Source organism: Macaca nemestrina, chromosome 9 (assembly GCF_043159975.1).
Source record: "Macaca nemestrina isolate mMacNem1 chromosome 9, mMacNem.hap1, whole genome shotgun sequence".
NCBI lineage: Eukaryota > Metazoa > Chordata > Mammalia > Primates > Cercopithecidae > Macaca > Macaca nemestrina.
Genome location: NC_092133.1, coordinates 118,935,636 through 118,953,647, shown reverse-complemented (window position 1 = coordinate 118,953,647; position 18,012 = coordinate 118,935,636). Strand labels below are relative to the sequence as shown.

General features: G+C 37.3%; 1 protein-coding gene across 2 annotated transcripts in view; it reads right to left on the bottom strand.

Moving 5' to 3' along the window:
* The window catches only part of LOC105480017 (enkurin, TRPC channel interacting protein), a 32,414-nt gene that overhangs the window by 10,023 nt on the left and 4,379 nt on the right, over positions 1-18,012 (bottom strand). For both annotated transcript variants that reach the window (XR_011608192.1, XM_011738445.2), the window contains exons 2-3: positions 7,634-7,779; positions 3,781-4,004 (exon numbers count right to left, since the gene is read on the bottom strand). Coding sequence is in view for 1 of the 2 variants with exons in the window: in XM_011738445.2 (XP_011736747.1) it covers positions 3,781-4,004; positions 7,634-7,779 (370 nt within the window). In the remaining variant the exon portion in view is untranslated. The remainder of the gene's footprint in view (positions 1-3,780; positions 4,005-7,633; positions 7,780-18,012) is intronic.

The window sequence follows — 18,012 nt, the reverse complement described above, 5'->3', positions numbered from 1 at the left end:
AGCTGCGAACATTGACCCATAGACACTGCTGTGGAGTCAGAGCCCCACAACCTGCCCGTCTGCATGCTCCCCCTAGAGGTCTAAGCAGTGGGGCACCGAAGAAGTGAGCCACAGCCCTATGGTACACCCTGCAAGGGGAATAAGACAACTTTTCCCGTTTCACAGCGACTGACAGTGAAACCATCAGCTATGATTCTTTCAGCTTAGTAAATGCGTTTGATTTCACCATGTGTAGAAACAGGACTACTATGTATTCCTTCTTTAAAAAATATTTGAGAATGTACTTGGTGTTAGGTATACTGGTGAATAAAAAAGGCAAAGTTTCTGTCTTCAGGGAATTTGCATTCTATGGTGACAGAGACTCACCAAAAATAGAGAATGAAATAATACGTATGTGTTCTGAAGTAAAATAAATAAGGATAGTGAGGGAAAAGAAAATACTAGGGGCCATTTTAGATAAACAAGGAGGTCGGGAAGGACCTCGCTGAAGAAGCAGCAGTTGGGAGGTATGGTAGTCATTAAAATTCTGACAAACATTCTGTTTTCCTTGTGGACACTTGGTAGGACAACACTTTCCCGTGTTGTCCTCATAAAGTAAGATGTAGCCATATGCCCCGAATTGCTCAGTGTCAGTGGAGGTGACCTCTGCCACTTCTGGATAGAAGCCTTAAGAATTAGTGGATGACTTGCTGTGTCTTTTCCTGTCTGGTCTAGTGACAAGCAATGTTTAGATTTTTCTGGGTCCTGGAAGAAGGAAAAGAAGCAGAGCCTGTAACAACCCTCAAAGGGCATGTGGCGAAAGCAAACAATAACACTTTGTGGTTTTAAGTTACTGAAATTTGGGGGTTGTTTGTCATCACAGTGTAACTTAACCCATCCTGACTGAACAAGGGATAGAAATCCTAGATATAAATGTGTCTGGAAGCTGCAGAGGACAACACAAATAGACTCTGGGAGCCCAGTATTCTGGTCAGTTGGTGCAGTGAGACAGGCCAATCCACTTCGGAAAACACTGAGGGAAACACCTCATTACAACTTAATAACAATAATGGAGCTTCATCATGATGATTCTGCAGGATCGCAAAAAGATTAAGTTATATTTGGCATACTCTGTTTAAGAAGGAGAATGACTGGGCACAGTGGCTCATGCCTGTAACCCCAGCACTTTGGGACAGCTAGGCAGGAGAATTGTTTGAGCCCAAAAGTTCAAGACCAGCCTGGGCAACATAGTGAGACTCCCATCTCTAAAAAAAATTAAATTACATTTTCTTTTAAAAAGAAAGGGAATGGCATGATACAGTTCAGGAAAAAAACTCACAAATGAGCAAAAGCGTCAATGATCTGAAATATTTCTATGGGCTAAATCACCGGAGGCTAATGCATACTGTTAATAAAATTGCATATATTATAATATTCACTCTTTGTTCTTTTATTAGGTGTCATATTTTGTGCCAAGTGCTCAATATATTTTATATTATTTAATCCTCACTACGACCCTGTGATAAATCCAATGGATTGTTGGAAATCACGGTTACTAAGTGGCAGAGTTACAATTTGAAATAATGTCTTTACTACTATTGCTAAATACCTCATGTGATCATCTATCCTTGCTTGTTTTCAGAAATCGTTTCTCATGGTACGAATGGCATATAATTCACTTGGAACTGAAACAGGAGTTCACTCATTTTATAAAAATATGACATTGACTTTAAAAGAATTTATTTACTATCTCACCTACCAATAATAGATCTTTAAAACTTAACTCTGATAAGGGAAAAGTAAATTGAATAAGTCTTTTGTGAGCACTGATTGCTAGTCAGCAACACCGAAAGGACATTATGTGCACGGTGCTTTCATGGCTTGGTAAATGAGCATAGACAGATCTGGTATTTTTCTCTTTCCAGGATGGATACTTCAAATTTCCTGTTGAGGTTAGAAAATGCAATAAAGTGGACAGCTTAGAGAGCAGCCAGAAGGAGGGGCAGAGTGTGTGGCAGGTGGTGGCATGACCATCGAAGACTTTTCATATAATCATGGAGAAAAAACGGATTGGAAGTGGCTTTAAGAGCCAGGAGAGTGAGTTTTCCACTTTTCCCTATCCTGTGGGACAAGGAGTATAAAACAGTTTCCAGGGGCCACAGAAGGAGGAAGTACCTGGAGAAGCCTGAAGTAACTGTATTGGCTTATCCTACAAACTCCTGGATTCCTGAGAAGACAGTGTCCTCTGAAAACAGCCTTGAGGGTCCTGTTTTGATTTTCCTCTGGCATTGGATTCATCATGGTAGATCGCTGGACTCTTTAATTCAAGGCCCCTGTACATCACTATTGCAGTTTCTTTTCTTTTGTTCTTTTATCTCTCTTCCTTTTTCCTTATCTCTCTCCTCCTTTTTCCTTCTGTCCTTTCCTTTCTCCCTCCCTTCCTTCATTTCTTCTTGACGCAACTTATTATTTAGAATTTTGCACTCTTTTTGTTTGTTTTTTGACAGAGTCTCGCCCTGTCACCCAGGCTGGAGTGCAGTGACACGACCTTGGCTCACTGTAACCTCTGCCTCCTGGGATCAAGCGACTGTTGTGCCTTAGCCACCCGAGTAGCTGGGATTCCAGGCACACACCACCATGTCTGGCTAATTTTTGTACTTTTAGTAGAGACGGGGTGTCACCATGTTGCCCAGGATGGACTTGAACTCCCGACCTCGAGCAATCCGCCCGGCCTTCTAAAGTGCTGGTATTACAGGTGTGAGCCACTGTGCCCAGCCTGCATTCATATTTTGTGTATTTCAAACACTTTTAAGCTTTATAAGTATGCAAAATAAAGTAGGATTAAATAAGATTTTTATAAGCTTTTTTATTTTAAAGATCTGTATTTGGCTGGGCGCAGTGGCTTATGTCTGCAATCCCAGCACTTCCGGAGGCTGAGGTGGGCGGATCACTTGAGGTCAGGAGTCAAGCCCAGCCTGGCCAACATGGTGAAACCCCCTCTCTACTAAAAATACAAAAATTAACCAGGCCTGGTGGTGCATGCCTGTAATCCCAGCTACTTGGGAGGCTGAGAGAGGAGAATCACTCTAATCAGAAGCTGGAAGTTGCAGTGAGCTGAGATTGCACCATTGCATTCCAGCCTAGGAAACAGCGTGAGAATATGTCTCAAAAAAAAAAAAATCTATATTTAAACTATAATGTTCACCAATGAAATTATACACCTTTTCAGATACAAATGAAGGACCCAAAATGACTAGATTATTGTATAGTACTTTCAAGTCTTCACCCAAAACCCAAAACCAAATAAATATATTCACGTTAAAATAGGAATGTGAATTATTTATACTACTCTGATGAGATGGATGGCTCTAAAGCTGCATTCTGCTTCATTTTTCTTATTCAGCTGCCAAGTTACTGTAATTAATGACTAAATCTTAAGGCCATCTGACAGCTTATTCCTTCTAGATTTACAGTAATGACCACTTTTAGTGACATTTCCACCTAACCAAAAATATCTTTCAGAGAATGTTTATTGAAATTGTTAAATATATTGATAACCAAAATTAAGGAAAACAACAATAACTTTTATCTACTGAACTAAACGGAATTGTTTACTACGAGTTCTTTGTAACTTTATCACATTAGATTTGGACCAAACACAGATTGCAGAAGAATGAGAATCAGCAACGTAGACAATGTGTCCAATGAGAGCACTAATCATGATAATATAGATGATCACCATGAACACCATATTTAAATTATTTGAATCTCAGCCCTCTCATTAATATACCACAAGGCTACCTTTTTATTGATGTACTTTGGAACTAGTCCTGAAGGCTCAACATCATGCTTGTCTCCCGTTCTTTTATCAACATAAATTGGTTTAGGCTTTTTAGCCACTCCCATGATGACATCGGCTGCATTTGTATTTATAAAATTTTTTCCACTCTGTATTCCCATGACAGGATGATCAGTCCTCAATGGCACAGCAGGCTTTTTGGGCATGTTCCGATCAAACTTTTTTTCTGTTAAATATAACATTTCTTTGTTAATATTAAACTACAAACACTGCTACTCAGTAGTATTTATAATATCCAGATATTTTACCACTTGTATATTTAAGTTTTAGTCATCATATATTTAAATATTTAAGATAGAAGTTTATACTTATCCTCAAACTCATTGACTTGTGGATATCAAATATGCACAGCTTTTTACCTGTCAATCATGCCTCAATAAAATAATTTTTTAAAAAGAAAAAAAGTCAGTAATTAAAATGGAAATAAATTAAGGGCAACATAATCAATTAGTATGTTGAGAAGGCCAGGCACGGTGGCTCATGCCTATAATCCCAGCACTTTGGGAGGTTGAGGCGGGCAGATCACTTGAACTCAGGAGTTCGAGACCAGTCTTGGCAACATGGTGAAACCCCATCTCTGCAAAAAATGCAAAGTTAGCCAGGCATGATGGTGTGCACCTGTAGTCCCAGGTACTCAGGAGGCTGAGGTAGGAGGATTGTTTCAGCCTGGGAGGCAGAGGTTGCAGTGAACCAAGATCGTGCCATTGTACTCCAGCCTGGGTGACAGAGTGACATTCTGTCTCAAAAAAGATCACATACACACACACACACGCACACATACATATGAACAGTATATACACGGAAGAAGTATTTCTTGCTTATTGGCCGTTTTTACATAGCCTCTTCAGCTTGATCATTCCCATTGATCTATTTTGATATAGCCAAATGGTTTGCCACAATGCAAAAATGTGAAATAATTTATTTTTAAGAACTGAAAGCAACAGCTATCTTGAAAATGCCTTATTCCAATTTTAACCCCATCACCATTACTAAGGACTGACTTTATTCATTTATGCATAATTTGACCTTTATTATGAGTTTATATAACTTTTATTATCAGCAAAGCCAATACTTATTGTCAAGTCTATAAACTGGATTAGCCTCTTGTTAGGGACTGAGTTATGTCCTCCTAGAATTCACATGTTGAAGCCCTAACCCCCAGTATCTCAGAATGTAACAGTATTTGTAGAAAGGGTCTTTAAAGAGGTAATTAAGTCAAGATGAGGTCATTAGAGAAGGCTCTGATCCAATATGACTGGTGTCCTTAGAAGAGGAAATTTGAACACAGACATACATATAAGGAAGAACGTGTAAAGATACAGAGAAAAGATAACCATCTACAAGCCAATGAGAGATGCTTTAAAGAAACCAACCCTGCTGGGTGTGGTGTTGCATGCCTGCAGTCCCAGCTACTTGGGAGGCTGAGGTAGGAGGATTGCTTGAAACCAGGAGTGTGAGGCTGCAGTGTGCTTTCATCATGCCTATGAAGAGCCACCACACACTCCAGCCTGTGCAACATAGACCCCATCTCTAAAAATAAAAACAAATAAAAATACCCCCCAAAAAGGAAAGCAAAAATCAACTAATCCTCTGACACCTTGATATTGAACTTCTAGTTCTCCAGAACTGTCCTCCAGAACTGTCATTGGACTGAGTTTTTAAAGCTCTTGCAAAACCCTGCATGTCTTCCTTTTTTTCTCTCCCTTTTTTTGAGACAGGGTCTCACTCTGTTACCCAGGCCGGAGTGCAGTGGTGCAATCATAGCTCACTGCAGCCTCAACTTCCTGGGCTCAGGTGATCCTCCCACCTCAGCCTCCCATATAGCTGGGACCACAGACGTGTGTCAGCACACCTAGCTAATTAAAAAAAATATTTTTATAGAGATAGGGTCTCACTTTGTTGCTCAGGCTGGTCTCATACTCCTGGGCTAAAGCAATCCTCCTGTCTTGGCCTTCCAAAATGCTGGGATTGCACTCATGAGCCACTGTGCCCAGCCCTAACACCCCGAATTGATGAATTACTCTAAAGGTCAATGGAATTTTGGGTTTGCTTTTGCCTTAAAATGTTTATAAAATGATAGGTTTCTTCTTTTATTTCTTATTTGACACAAAGGAGATATATATATATATGGTTGTGTTATATCATATGTTTAACCCTAGAGAGGCTATATGAAGACCCGAGGGATACCAGTGGTCCTAAGGCATTGAAAGCATCAAATTCACTTTAAGATTTTCCTATATTCTCAAATGGTATTGTTAGTCATAGAATGCTGGGGCACAATAGGCCAAGACTAGAGGAAGATACAAAAGAGACTTCTGAAGTCACGAATGAAGGATGAATGTTGTATTTTCACACTTGCTTCTTCCATCTTGCCATCTTGCCTCATAGTGCCCTTACCCTTTGTCATGAGATATGGGTTGAGAGAGGATTTGAGGACATTAAATACTGCCATAAAGAGAAGTAGTTTCACTTTTGTTAAAATGTACATCTCTAGCTGGGCTTGAGATGTTGCATTATTTCCTTGATGCCAGCAGACATAAAAAGCCAACATTTTGAAGAGACAGACTCGTTTCTTTCTGTCCTTTCCTTTTCTTTTTCTTTCCCTTCCCTTCCCTTTCTCCTTCCCCCCTTCTTCCTTCCTTCCTTCTTTCCTTCCTTCCTTCCTTCCTTCTTTTCCTTCTTTTCCTTCCTTCCTTCTTTCCCTCCTTCCCTCTCTGCCTCCCTCCCTCCTTCCTTCCTCTTTCTTTCTTTCTGTCTCTCTCTCTCTCTTTCTTTCTTTTTTTTTTTGAGATTGGGCCTCACTTTGTTGTCCAGGCTGGAAGACAGTGGCTTGATCATAGCTCACTGCAGCTTCGAACTCTTGGCTCAATCGATCCTTCCACATCAGCCTCCAGAGTAGCAAAGACTACAGGTGCATGCCACCACACCTAGCTAATTATTTTTTTAAATTTTTTTTGTACAGACGGGGTCTTGCTGTATTGCCCAGGTGCTCTCTTTTCTTTATTACCCTAAGACATCTGGGGAGACATACCTGGGTTGTGAAGAAATTGCTTCCATGCAAACCTGTCACAGATCACTTTTCGTCTACTCTCCCTTTCCCTGATAGCTTTCTTTCCTGAAATCATTCAATAGACTCCATAACTAGGATCAACTCTATAATTTTTGAGGCCCAGTAAAAAATAAAAACACAAGGCTACTTGATCAAAATTTAAAAATTTTAGTACAGCAAGAGTACAGCATTAAAATAGGCATGGGGCCCTAAGCTGGTTCTACCACTTATTCATGAAGCCTCCTTCATTACATCTAACTCATTACAGTCCAGTTGATCTTAGAGGTCTGGAAGAGTAAAAGCCTATACTCAAAAGTGAGTCTAGTAGTTGCTTCAACAACTGGTAGTAATGGTTGTAATTTTCATCTGTTGGAGAAAAGGCCAGACAGGGTTTAGATGCTGGGCAATCTTGCCCATTAGTCAGATACTGTCTCTGGGGTCTTGACTCTTCCTATAATTGTTGTTTATAATTGAAGCCCCACAGCTAGGGACTAAGATGGTTCGGCATGTGGGCTTCATTGGATAGTCCAAACCCAATCAAAAGTCTATTTGGGGGGGCAATTTATCATTCTCCATTCTCTTTTTCTACTCCATTCTCTACTTCCACTTTCTCCTAGTCAAATTCTGTTTAATATGAGGTAAAGCTGCTATCACCTGTGCACGTTTAATATTCATCAACAATACAATAATAGTTAAATCACCTGCTAAAGCTTTTAATATTAAAAAGAAAGCATGATAAAACCTACTGGGTGGTAGAGTTTTTTCCTTTGAATGTTTCTTTAGGAAATCCTTTGGAGAAGGTACTTCAACTTTTGCTGGTCCCATAGTTTTCATTGCAGTTTTAGCTTTTTGCATGTCATCTTTTACAGTTGCCTTAAAAATGGATATGTACCTAAAATTAAATTTAAAAAGTTGTAGCATTTATATTTCTAGTAAAAATTACTTAAAGTTTAAATTTCACATTTTAATTTATTTAAGTCTATATTCATATGGAGAAGCATAATCATAAAACACACTTACCTGAGCCCTGTCCATCAGGCTTAGAAAAACTAGATGGAAGCTCTGCTCTAAGAAAGAGGTGCTAGGGCAAAAGTGTTCATAGTATTTCCTTATTATCCTTTGAACATCTGTAGCATTGATAGTGATGTCACTCCTCTCATTCTTGATGTTAGTAATTTGTGTTCTCTGTCTTTCTCTCTCTTTCTCTCTCTGCTGATCAGTCTGGCGAGGGGTCTATTAATTTTATCAATCTTCTCATAGAACCAGAATTTCATTAATATTTTCCAGTGTTCATGTTTTCCATTTCAATGATATCTGCACTTATTTTTACTATTTCTTCTTACTTTGGTTTTAATTTGTTTTTCTTTTTTTACTTTCTTAAGGTACAAGTTTAGGTTTTTTATTTTGAACTTTAATACTTTTGAAGTCTTCTTTGATTTAGAAGTTTGTTTATACATGTTTAGTTTTCATAGATTTGGGATTTTCCAGATATCTAATTGATTTCAGATATATTTCCATTGTGGTTAGAGAATATACTTTGTATGATTTCAATTCTTTTAAATTTTCTGACATTTGTTTTATGGCACAAAGTATGTTCTATTTTAGTAAATGTTCCGTATACACTTGAAAAGAAAGTATATTGTGCCACTGTTGGCTGGAGTGTTCTATAAATGACAATTATGTCAAACTGAAAGTATCTTCAAATGTACTGTATCCTTCCTGATTTTGTCTATTCTATTAATTATTGAAAAAGAGATGTTAAGATCTCTGACTGTAATTGTGGATTTGGCTATTTTTTCTTTCAGTTAAAAGAGTTTTTGCTTTATGTATTTTGAAGATCTGTTTGTAGGTGCATAGCATTTAGGATTGTTATATCTTCTTGAAAAACAGATCACTTCATCACTACAAAATAACATTCTTTATTCCTTTTAAAATTCTTTGCTCTAGATTCTACTCTGTCTGATATTATGGTAGCTACTCAAGCATCCCTTTGACTTGCAATAGTATATGTTTTTCCATTCTTGGACTTTCTACTTGTCTGAGTTTTCCTATAGACTGCATAGAAATTTTATCCAGCCAACAATTACTTTTGTTTAGTATGTTTATACAATTCACTTTTAATGTGATTTTAAAAATTTGTTTCTGCTTAAATTTTCCAGCTTGCTGTTTTTTAAATATCCCCTTGCTCATTCTTTCTATCTTGCTTTTTGTTTTGTTTGGTTTGGTTTTGTGGAAACTGTAGCTTTCCAGTATACCGGTTTAACTTATCAGAGCCTACTGTCAAGTAATATTATAGCATTTTATATATGGTATGAGAACCTTTCAAAAGAATACTTGCATCCAACCCCACCCTTGTCCTAGTGTTGTAGTATATTTTACTTTTCTGTGTGGTATAAAAATCCATAAATGATTGTGATTATGTTCCCTTTATATAATTATATTTTAAATATATTTGAAAAAATCTTGAATATTTACACATATATTTGCCATTTCCAGTGTTCTTTATTCTGCTGTATAAACCCATATTTCCAAAGGATACCATTCCTTCTCCATAAAGGACCTTTTTAAACTTCTGGCTTCCATTGTTTCTAATGATACATTTGCTGTCCTTTTTTCTTCTTCTTCTATATAATTTTTCTTTTTTTCCTCTGGCTGTTTTAAACTTTTTTTCTCTTTATTAATAGTTTTAATAAGTTTGATGATAATGTCTCTTGGTATGATTTTTTTTTCCACTTGGGGTTAACTGTGATTCTTGGATTTTTGGATTTTGAGATTTCATCAAATTTGACAAATTTTTAACCTTTATTCAAGTATTTCTTCTGTTTCCTCACCCGTTTTCTCCTCTTCCATGATTCTTTGACTGCTTGATATTGTTCAAGCCTCATTCTCTGCTTTCCTTTTCAGTCTATTTTTTCTCTGTATTTCATTTTGTATTGTTATATTACTGTGTCTTCAAATTCACCTAAATTTTCTTTTTCAGTGTCTTAGCTGCTGTCAATCCAATCTATTACTTATAGCTACATTTTGTACATGGTATTCTTTATGGTTAGAAGTTAGATTTGGATCTCTCCTTCCATTTCTTTCCCCATCTTGGTTCATGCTTTCTTGTACCTTTTGAATACATGATGAATATTTAAAATAACTGTTTTAAGGTCTTCTCTGCTGATTCTCTCATCTGTGTCATTTCTGTGTCTGTCTTTACTATGTTTTCTCTTGGTTATGCATTATATTTTCCTGCTTCTTTGTATGCCTGGTAATTTTTGATTGGATGCCAAACATTGTGAATTTTACATTGCTTGCTGCTGAATTTTTCTCTTCTTTCTCTCTTTTCTGGTGTTCTTTAAATTTTTTCCTTAGCCTTTTTCTGGGATTCAGTTATGATAGTTGGAAACAGGGTGATCATTTTAAAGCTTGCTTTAAGTGTTAGGGTAATTCCACAAGTGCTTTCAGTCTATTTTGAATTTAGCCCCACTACTGAGGCAATATGCTTCTGAGTGCACTACTCAATGCCCTGTGTATTAGGAGGTGTCTCCACCTGGGCTGGTGGGAACACGAACTTTACCTGGGGCTACTGCTTTCTGTTATTTTCTTGGCCTTGGTTGTTTCATTACATACGTGTGCTATCAACCAAAGACTTTAGGGAAATCCTTGTTCGTATTTCCACAGTCCTGTCTCTATGCAGCTCTCCTCTCTGGTACTCCATGCTGTGAATCCTAGCAGCTTTGGCCTTCACAAACTCTGAGTTCTGTCTCAACTCAGGGAGACTCCTAGGCTTTGTTTTAATTTTTCCTTCAGGATCTTGGCCTGGAAATTCTATCCAGAGAGTATGCTGGGGCAATCGTAGGGTTTGCCTCACTTGTTTCTCTTCTCTTATGGATGACTGCTCTGTGTTGTCTATTGTTCAGTGTCTGATAACTATTGTTTCATATATTTTTTTCTGGTGTTCTGGTTATTTAAGTCGAGAAGATAAATCCCATCTTTGGTTGAAAGCAAAAGTTCAGCGATACTGTTTGTAACAACTTGTATTATCTTCTTCCTTATGTAGATAGACTTATTTGGAGACACATTATTGTTTTTTTCCTTTTAGGAGCCTTGCCTCAATCCTGAACTTAAAGGCTGGGAATCAATTATAGTCCAAACCGAATGAGCTCATTAGATACTTTCAAGAAATAATGTTCAAGCCAAATCTGTGCCTTAAAATGCCCATAGAAGTTGGGGTTGGCAGATACGGTCTCGTGATTAAGAAGATAATTTCATTTGGGGTTAAAAAAAGGTGTCTCTACCCCCACCTCTTTTAAATTTGTAAACCCATGATTCAATATGTTTTTGTGTAGGTATACGAACTGAAAGCCTGTCCATCTATTATAGAAAATAAGATACTCTATTTTATATAAATGATATTTTCCAAATTACAAAAATAACATTAATAAGTAAATTAAAATCTAGGTCTCCTCCAGCTCTCCAACAAATTTTCCAGAATAAATTCCATTTCAGTGTTTCTTTATTTCCTTCTTTTTTTTTTTTTGTCTGCTCTGTTGCCCAGGCTGAAGTGCAGTGGTGTGATCTTAACTCACTGTAACCTCTGCCTTCTGGGTTCAAATGATTCTCGTGCCTCAGCCTCCTGAGTAGCTGGGACTACAGGCACGCATCACCATGCCTGGCTAATTTTTGTATTTTTAGTAGGGACAGGGTTTCACCACATTGGCCAGGATGGTCTGGAACTCCTGGCCTCAAGTAATCCACCTACCTTGGCCTCCCAAAGTGCTGGGATAACAGATGTGAGCCACCGTGCCAAGCCTGTGTTTCTATTTTTGTACGAATTGCAACCAGATTTAAAAAACTTAATATAGTGTGATATCTTAATACACATAAAGCTTATTCTTTATGTTAAATAGCTGCATTTTATTCCATTTTCTGAATGGTGTGGTTTTATTACAAAGATCTAATGGTGACTTTATTAGATAATTGGCTCTATTTTCTTTTAAGTTCAGGGATACATGTGCAGATTTGTTATATAGGTAAACATGTGTTACGGGGGTTTGTTGGACAGATTATTTCATCACGCAGGTATTAAGCCGAGTACTCATTACTTGTTTTTCCTGATCCTCTCCCTCCTCCCACCCCCACCCTCCGATAGGTCCCAGTGTGTGTTGTTCCCCTCCATGTGTCCATGTGTTATCATCATTTAGCTCCCACTTTACGTAAGAATCTAGCAGTATTTGGTTTCATGTTCCTGTGTTAGTTTGCTAAGGACAGTATTACCGCAGCATTACACTATTGCATGGGACTCTGAACTCTGGAGCCTAGGCTGTGTTAGAAAGTTATCCAAATTATTTATTGAGGAGAATTTTTACATGCACACATCCATGTCCTTGCAAAGGACATGATCTCATTCTTTTTTTTATGGCTGAATGGTATCCTGTGGTGTATATGTATCACCTTTTCTTTATCCAGTCTATCACTGATGGGTATTTAGTTGATTCATGTCTTTGCTACTGTGAATAGTGCTGCAATGAACCTAGGCATGCATCTGTCTTTATAATAGAACAATTTCTATTCCTTTGGGTATATATCCAGTTATGGGATTGCTGGGTTGAATGGTATTCCCATCTTTAGGTCTTTGAGGAATCGCCACGCTGTCTTCCACAACGGTTGAACTAATTTGCACTCCCATCAGCAGTAAGTGTTCCTTTTTCTCCACAACCTCACCAGTATCTTTTGAATAATGGCCATTCTGATTGGTGTGAGATGGTATCTCATTGTAGTTTTGATTTGCATTTCTTTAATGGTCAGTGATGTTGAGCTTTTTTTCATATGATTGTTGGTTGCATGTGTGTCTTCTTTTGAGAAGTGTCTGTTCATGTCCTTTGCCCACTTTTTTAATAGCATTATTTGTTTTGTTCTTGTAAATTTGTTAAAGTTTCTTATAGATGCTGGATATTAGACATTTGTCAGATGCATAGTTTGCAAAAATTTTCTCCCATTCTGTAGGTTGTTTACTCTGTTGATGGTTTCTTTTCCTGTGCAGAAGCTCTTTAGTTTAATTAGATCCCATATGTCAATTTTTGCTTTTGTTGCCACTGCTTTTGGCATCTTCATCATGAAATCTTTGACTGTGCCTATGTCCTGAATGGTATTGCCTAGCTTCTCTTCCAGGGTTTTTATAGTTTTGGGTTTTACATTTAAGTCTTTAATCCATCTTGAGTTAATTTTTGTATATGGTTAAAGAAGGGGTCCAGTTTCATTCTTCTGCACATGGCTAGCCAGTTCTCCCAGCACCATTTATTGAACAGGGAGTCCTTTTCTCATTGCTTGTTTTTGTCAGGTTTGTAAAGGTCAGATAGTTGTAAGTGGGCAGTTTTATTTCTGGGTTCTCTATTCTGTTCCATTGATCTCTGTGTCTGTTCTTGTACCAGTACCATGCTGCTTTGGTTACTGCAGCCCTGTAGTATAGTTTGAAGTCAGGCAGTGTGATGGATAATTGGCTCTATTTTCTATTTATTATCAGAATTATTAGATACGGCTAAAGATAAGTTATTCTCAAACTAAAACTGTCATCTTCAAAACACATATCAAAACTGTATTTTACTGCCAATAATTACCATGTAGTAAGTCCCATCAAGATAGTAGATTTACATTTTTAAAACCATTTATTTTAAACGGCACACAAATAAATGATATTGCCCAAAAAGTTGGGATAGTTTGAAAGTGCTTAATTTAGATTTTTTTTTTCCTCTAATGGGCAAAATGGGCATCTGATTAACAACTTTTCTTTTTCAATTTTTGGCCAGTGTTACTGCAGCATTACACTATTGTGTGGAACTCTGAACTCTGGAACCTAGGCTGTGCTAGAAAGTTATCCAAATTATTTCTTGAGGAGAATTTTTAGATGTACACAGATACACTTTAAGACCCCCTACAGGCTTGAAATGAGAGTGTTCAATTCAGGCTCATGTCTATATCAAGTAACTAAATTTTCAAAAATGGATGCCAATTCCTCCCCCAGCCTGGTTGTCTGTCATAGCTCTGCTCTGCACTTACTTGACAACACAGACATATGTCATTGAGTATAATGATGATCTTAGTGCTGCTCAATACCTCTCACAAGCTGTTGAGTGAAATAATACATGGAATATCAAAAGACTATGTAGTTAATGTATTCATCTACATCTGTGCTGTGTAATACAGCCACATGTGGATACTGAGCACTTGAAATGTGGCTGGTGCCACATGCTGAAATCATAGTATTTTAGATATATTGCATTAAATAAACTACATAACGTAAATTTTTCCTGTTATTTCTACTTTTAAAAGTGACTATTAGAAACATTTAAATTACATATATGATTCTCATTACATTTCTGTTATACTGTGCTGATCTAGATAGCAGGAAAATCTATCCTTGAATTAAACTATATAGTCAGATAGCTGCACACCCAGAGTACAACACATTGCTGTCTCCAAAACTGCTTTGGTTAAGTTATGTTATCGTACTGGGATACTGATCTATAATGAGGGCAATATTAGACTTATGAAACTCAGTACATTTAGTGTAAAAGTGCGGCTGAAATCTTTATTATATTACACACATGGTCTCCTCTCTCCATGAATTCTGGAGGAAGTGTATTTGTGGCAGCACACCAAGAACATTTGTGCTCCTCTTTGGCTACTGCTTTGCTTTTGTCTTTGGACAATGTGACTTAGAGTGTAATTGAATTTTAAAGAAGCATGGGAAGCATCTTTCTTCCTTTGTGGGCTGGCTGCTTAACTAATAGAGTCAAATTTGTTTCAGACTTTAAGCAAATGTACATGATTTTAAAGCGTACATTTCATGTAGGTCCTCATTTGTAGCTTTACTATTGTATCATAAATTTCCCATTTGCTTTGATAGCCTCATCAAAAACACTTACTGCATTAGAATAAGGTTGTGTACAAACACCACATAGTAGTTGATATACAATAAGTTATCAAAAACTAAACAACTATAGATGTTACTGAAACAAAAAAGACTCAGTTTGTTTAACTGACTCAGGCCAAAAGACTGTGCAAACCAATTAAAGTTATGAGCTTTGGTATTAGATTTGTGTCTCCATCTCAGCCCTTGTTCTTCATCATTGCCTCAACTTCTGGGCCAGAGATTTTTCTTCTGTAACAAGAGGATACTACTACGTATCCGATAAGATTCTTGTGAAAAGAGCAATAACTGGCATATTTTAAATTCTAATACATTGAACATATTGCTATTAATAGTAATAGTATTCTTGTGGTTATAATTATTATTGGATATCCATCCTGATAAAATGTTTTAAAACTGAAACTGTTTAACCCTTTACTTGATTTTACCTGTGTCCTGGAAGACACAGTCTTATTCTGTAAAAATTTGAGTCATCATGTCTAGGTGGTTATAACAGACTGACATATTTCCCTGATCTGCAAAAGTGAATTCTCATATACAATATATTGTTAGTATTGCTTAAGATATTAAACCTTATTCTGTAACAGAATAATCTAAAAAATGAGTCTAACATTCACAAAATCTCACTTACACATTTCCTTGGCAACTGATTTTAAGAAATATCGTTGTCATATTTTCTTCTCTCAACATTTTTGTGTATATATCAAATGCCAGAGAGGTGTGCTAATACCTTTTACCACATGTTATATTATGTATAGGTTTCTAAATTAGAGGCAGTAACTCAAAATACATATTAAGCCAGTAAATGCAGATGGAAGCCACAATGTTCCTTGCTGAAAAAAATTCTGTATCTGGTTGTCTGTCCCCTCATCCGTATGCCTGAAGGGAAAGGTGCCTTTTGAATTACCCTGTTAACCACATAGTTTTCCAGGCCTTCAATTCTTCTACATTCTTCAGGTAATTCTATTAATTCCAACACATCTTCATTTGTGTGCCTGTGATATATATATGTATATATAAAACATAATATGAATAAATATAAATATGAGATACATAAGCATGAGAAGGGCAGTTGGACAAAATGTAAGAGATGAAGAGAAGTATTATTGTGGGTCTGCAGAGACTGCCTAGCCAGATGAAAAACATATTCTAACACTTAAATTCTAACACTAAACACTAAAACACTAAAATAGCTACTAACACTAATCATAATGCTCAGAGACCATATATTGCAGCAATGGGAATTTTAGCATAAAATGTCATCATGCCAAACAAAAAGAGACTTTGGAATAGTCTAGACTTTCTTTGAATATAAGTTAATTAAAAGGGTTACTGCTTTCCTTGATTAAATTCTTGGCTGTAATTAGTTAGCAAAGTGGGTAAGACAAGAAACTCTGGATCAGAAGAAAATGACCATGTCACCTAAGAGTTCCTAATAGTCAAGGAACAGATTTCTCAGCAAAGTCAGATACACAGCCATACTTGAAACAAAGAGACGTTATAAAGACTTCAGAACATATAAGGGTTAACAATATTGACACTGCATAAAGCAGAAGGTAGTCCAAGAAGAATAGGAAGCTCCAAAAATGAAACTCTGATTATGTGTTACAATTAATCACAATGAAAAACAGAACCACGTTAAACAAAAACTAGTGGTGTTCACTGCCTTAAATATTCTCATTTTCAAAAAGTATGCATGCAGAAATTCTATACTATAGAGCCTGATGACAATTTCTGTAAGAGTTGTAGAGAGAATTTTTATTACATTCATAGAGAAGCAATGATTGCATAAGGCCATTTGGAGTTTTAGGTCACCACAAACGAAAATCAATTAAAAAATAAGATTATTTGATAAATAGATTAGGGAAATATTTTAGACATAATAATTTGCATGTTGATGTTAGCAGAGAATCTTGTTAAATCCTTGTTGATAATGTAGAGAAATATGAGTTAATAGGTTCCCTTTGGTGACTGAACACTCAAAAGTATTGCTATCAGCCTAGAGAGAGGTGTCTGGTAGCCTAGTGAAGTATATAGCACTTGCCGTGTGATATGGTTTGGCTGTGTCCCCATCCAAATCTCATCTTGGATTGTAGCTCCCATAATTCCCATATGTTGTGGGAGGGAACCAGTGGGAGGTAAGTGAATCATGGGGGTGGTCTTTCCCATGCTGTTCTTGGGATAGTGAATAAGCCACATAAGATCTGATGGTTTCATAAAGAGGTGTTCCCCTGAACACACTCTCTTGTTGGCCACTATGTAAGATGTGACTTTGTTCCTCCTTCACCTTCTGCCATGATTGTGAGGCCTCCCCAGCCATGTGGAACTGTGAGTCAAACCTCTTTCCTTTATAAATTACCTAGTCTTGGGTATATACTTATCAGCAGTGTGAGAACAGACTAATAACAATAAATTGGTACCAGTAGAGTGGCATGCTGCTATAAAGATATCCAAAAATGTGAAAGTGACTTTGGAACTGGGTAACAGACCAAGGTTGGAACAGTTTGGAGGACTCAGAAGGGGACAGAAAGATGTGGGAACGTTTGGAACTCCTAGAGACTTGTTGAATGGGTTTGACCAGAATGCTGATAGCGATAAGGACAATAAAGTCCAGGTTGAGGTGGTCTCAGATGGAGATGAGGAACTTGTTGAGAACTGGAATAAAGGTGACTCTTGCTATGTTTTAGCAAAGAGACTGGTGGCATTTTGCCCCTGCCCTGAAGATTTGTGGAACTTTGAATTTGAGAGAGATGACTTAAGGCATCTGGTGGAAGAAATTTCTAAGTGGCAAAACATTCAAGAGGTGAGTTGGGTGCTGTTAAAAGCATTCAGTTTTATGTATTCACAAGGATATGGTTTGGAATTGGAACTTATGCTTAAAGGGAAGCAGAGCATAAAAGTTCAGAAAATTTGCAGCCTGATGATGCAATAGAAAAGAAAAACCCATTTTCTGAGGAGAAATTCAAGCCAGCTGCAGAAATTTGCATAAGGAGAAGCCAAATGTTAATAGCCAAAACAATGGGGAAAATGTCTCCAGAGCATGTCAGAGGTCTCCACAGCAGCCCTTCCCATTACAGACCCAGAGACCTAGGAGGGAAAAATGGTTTCATGGGCTGGGCCCAGGGCCTTGCTGCTTTGTGCAACCTTGGGACTTGGTGCCCTGAGTCCCAACCATGGCTAAAAGGGGCCAACGTAGAGCTCATGCTATTG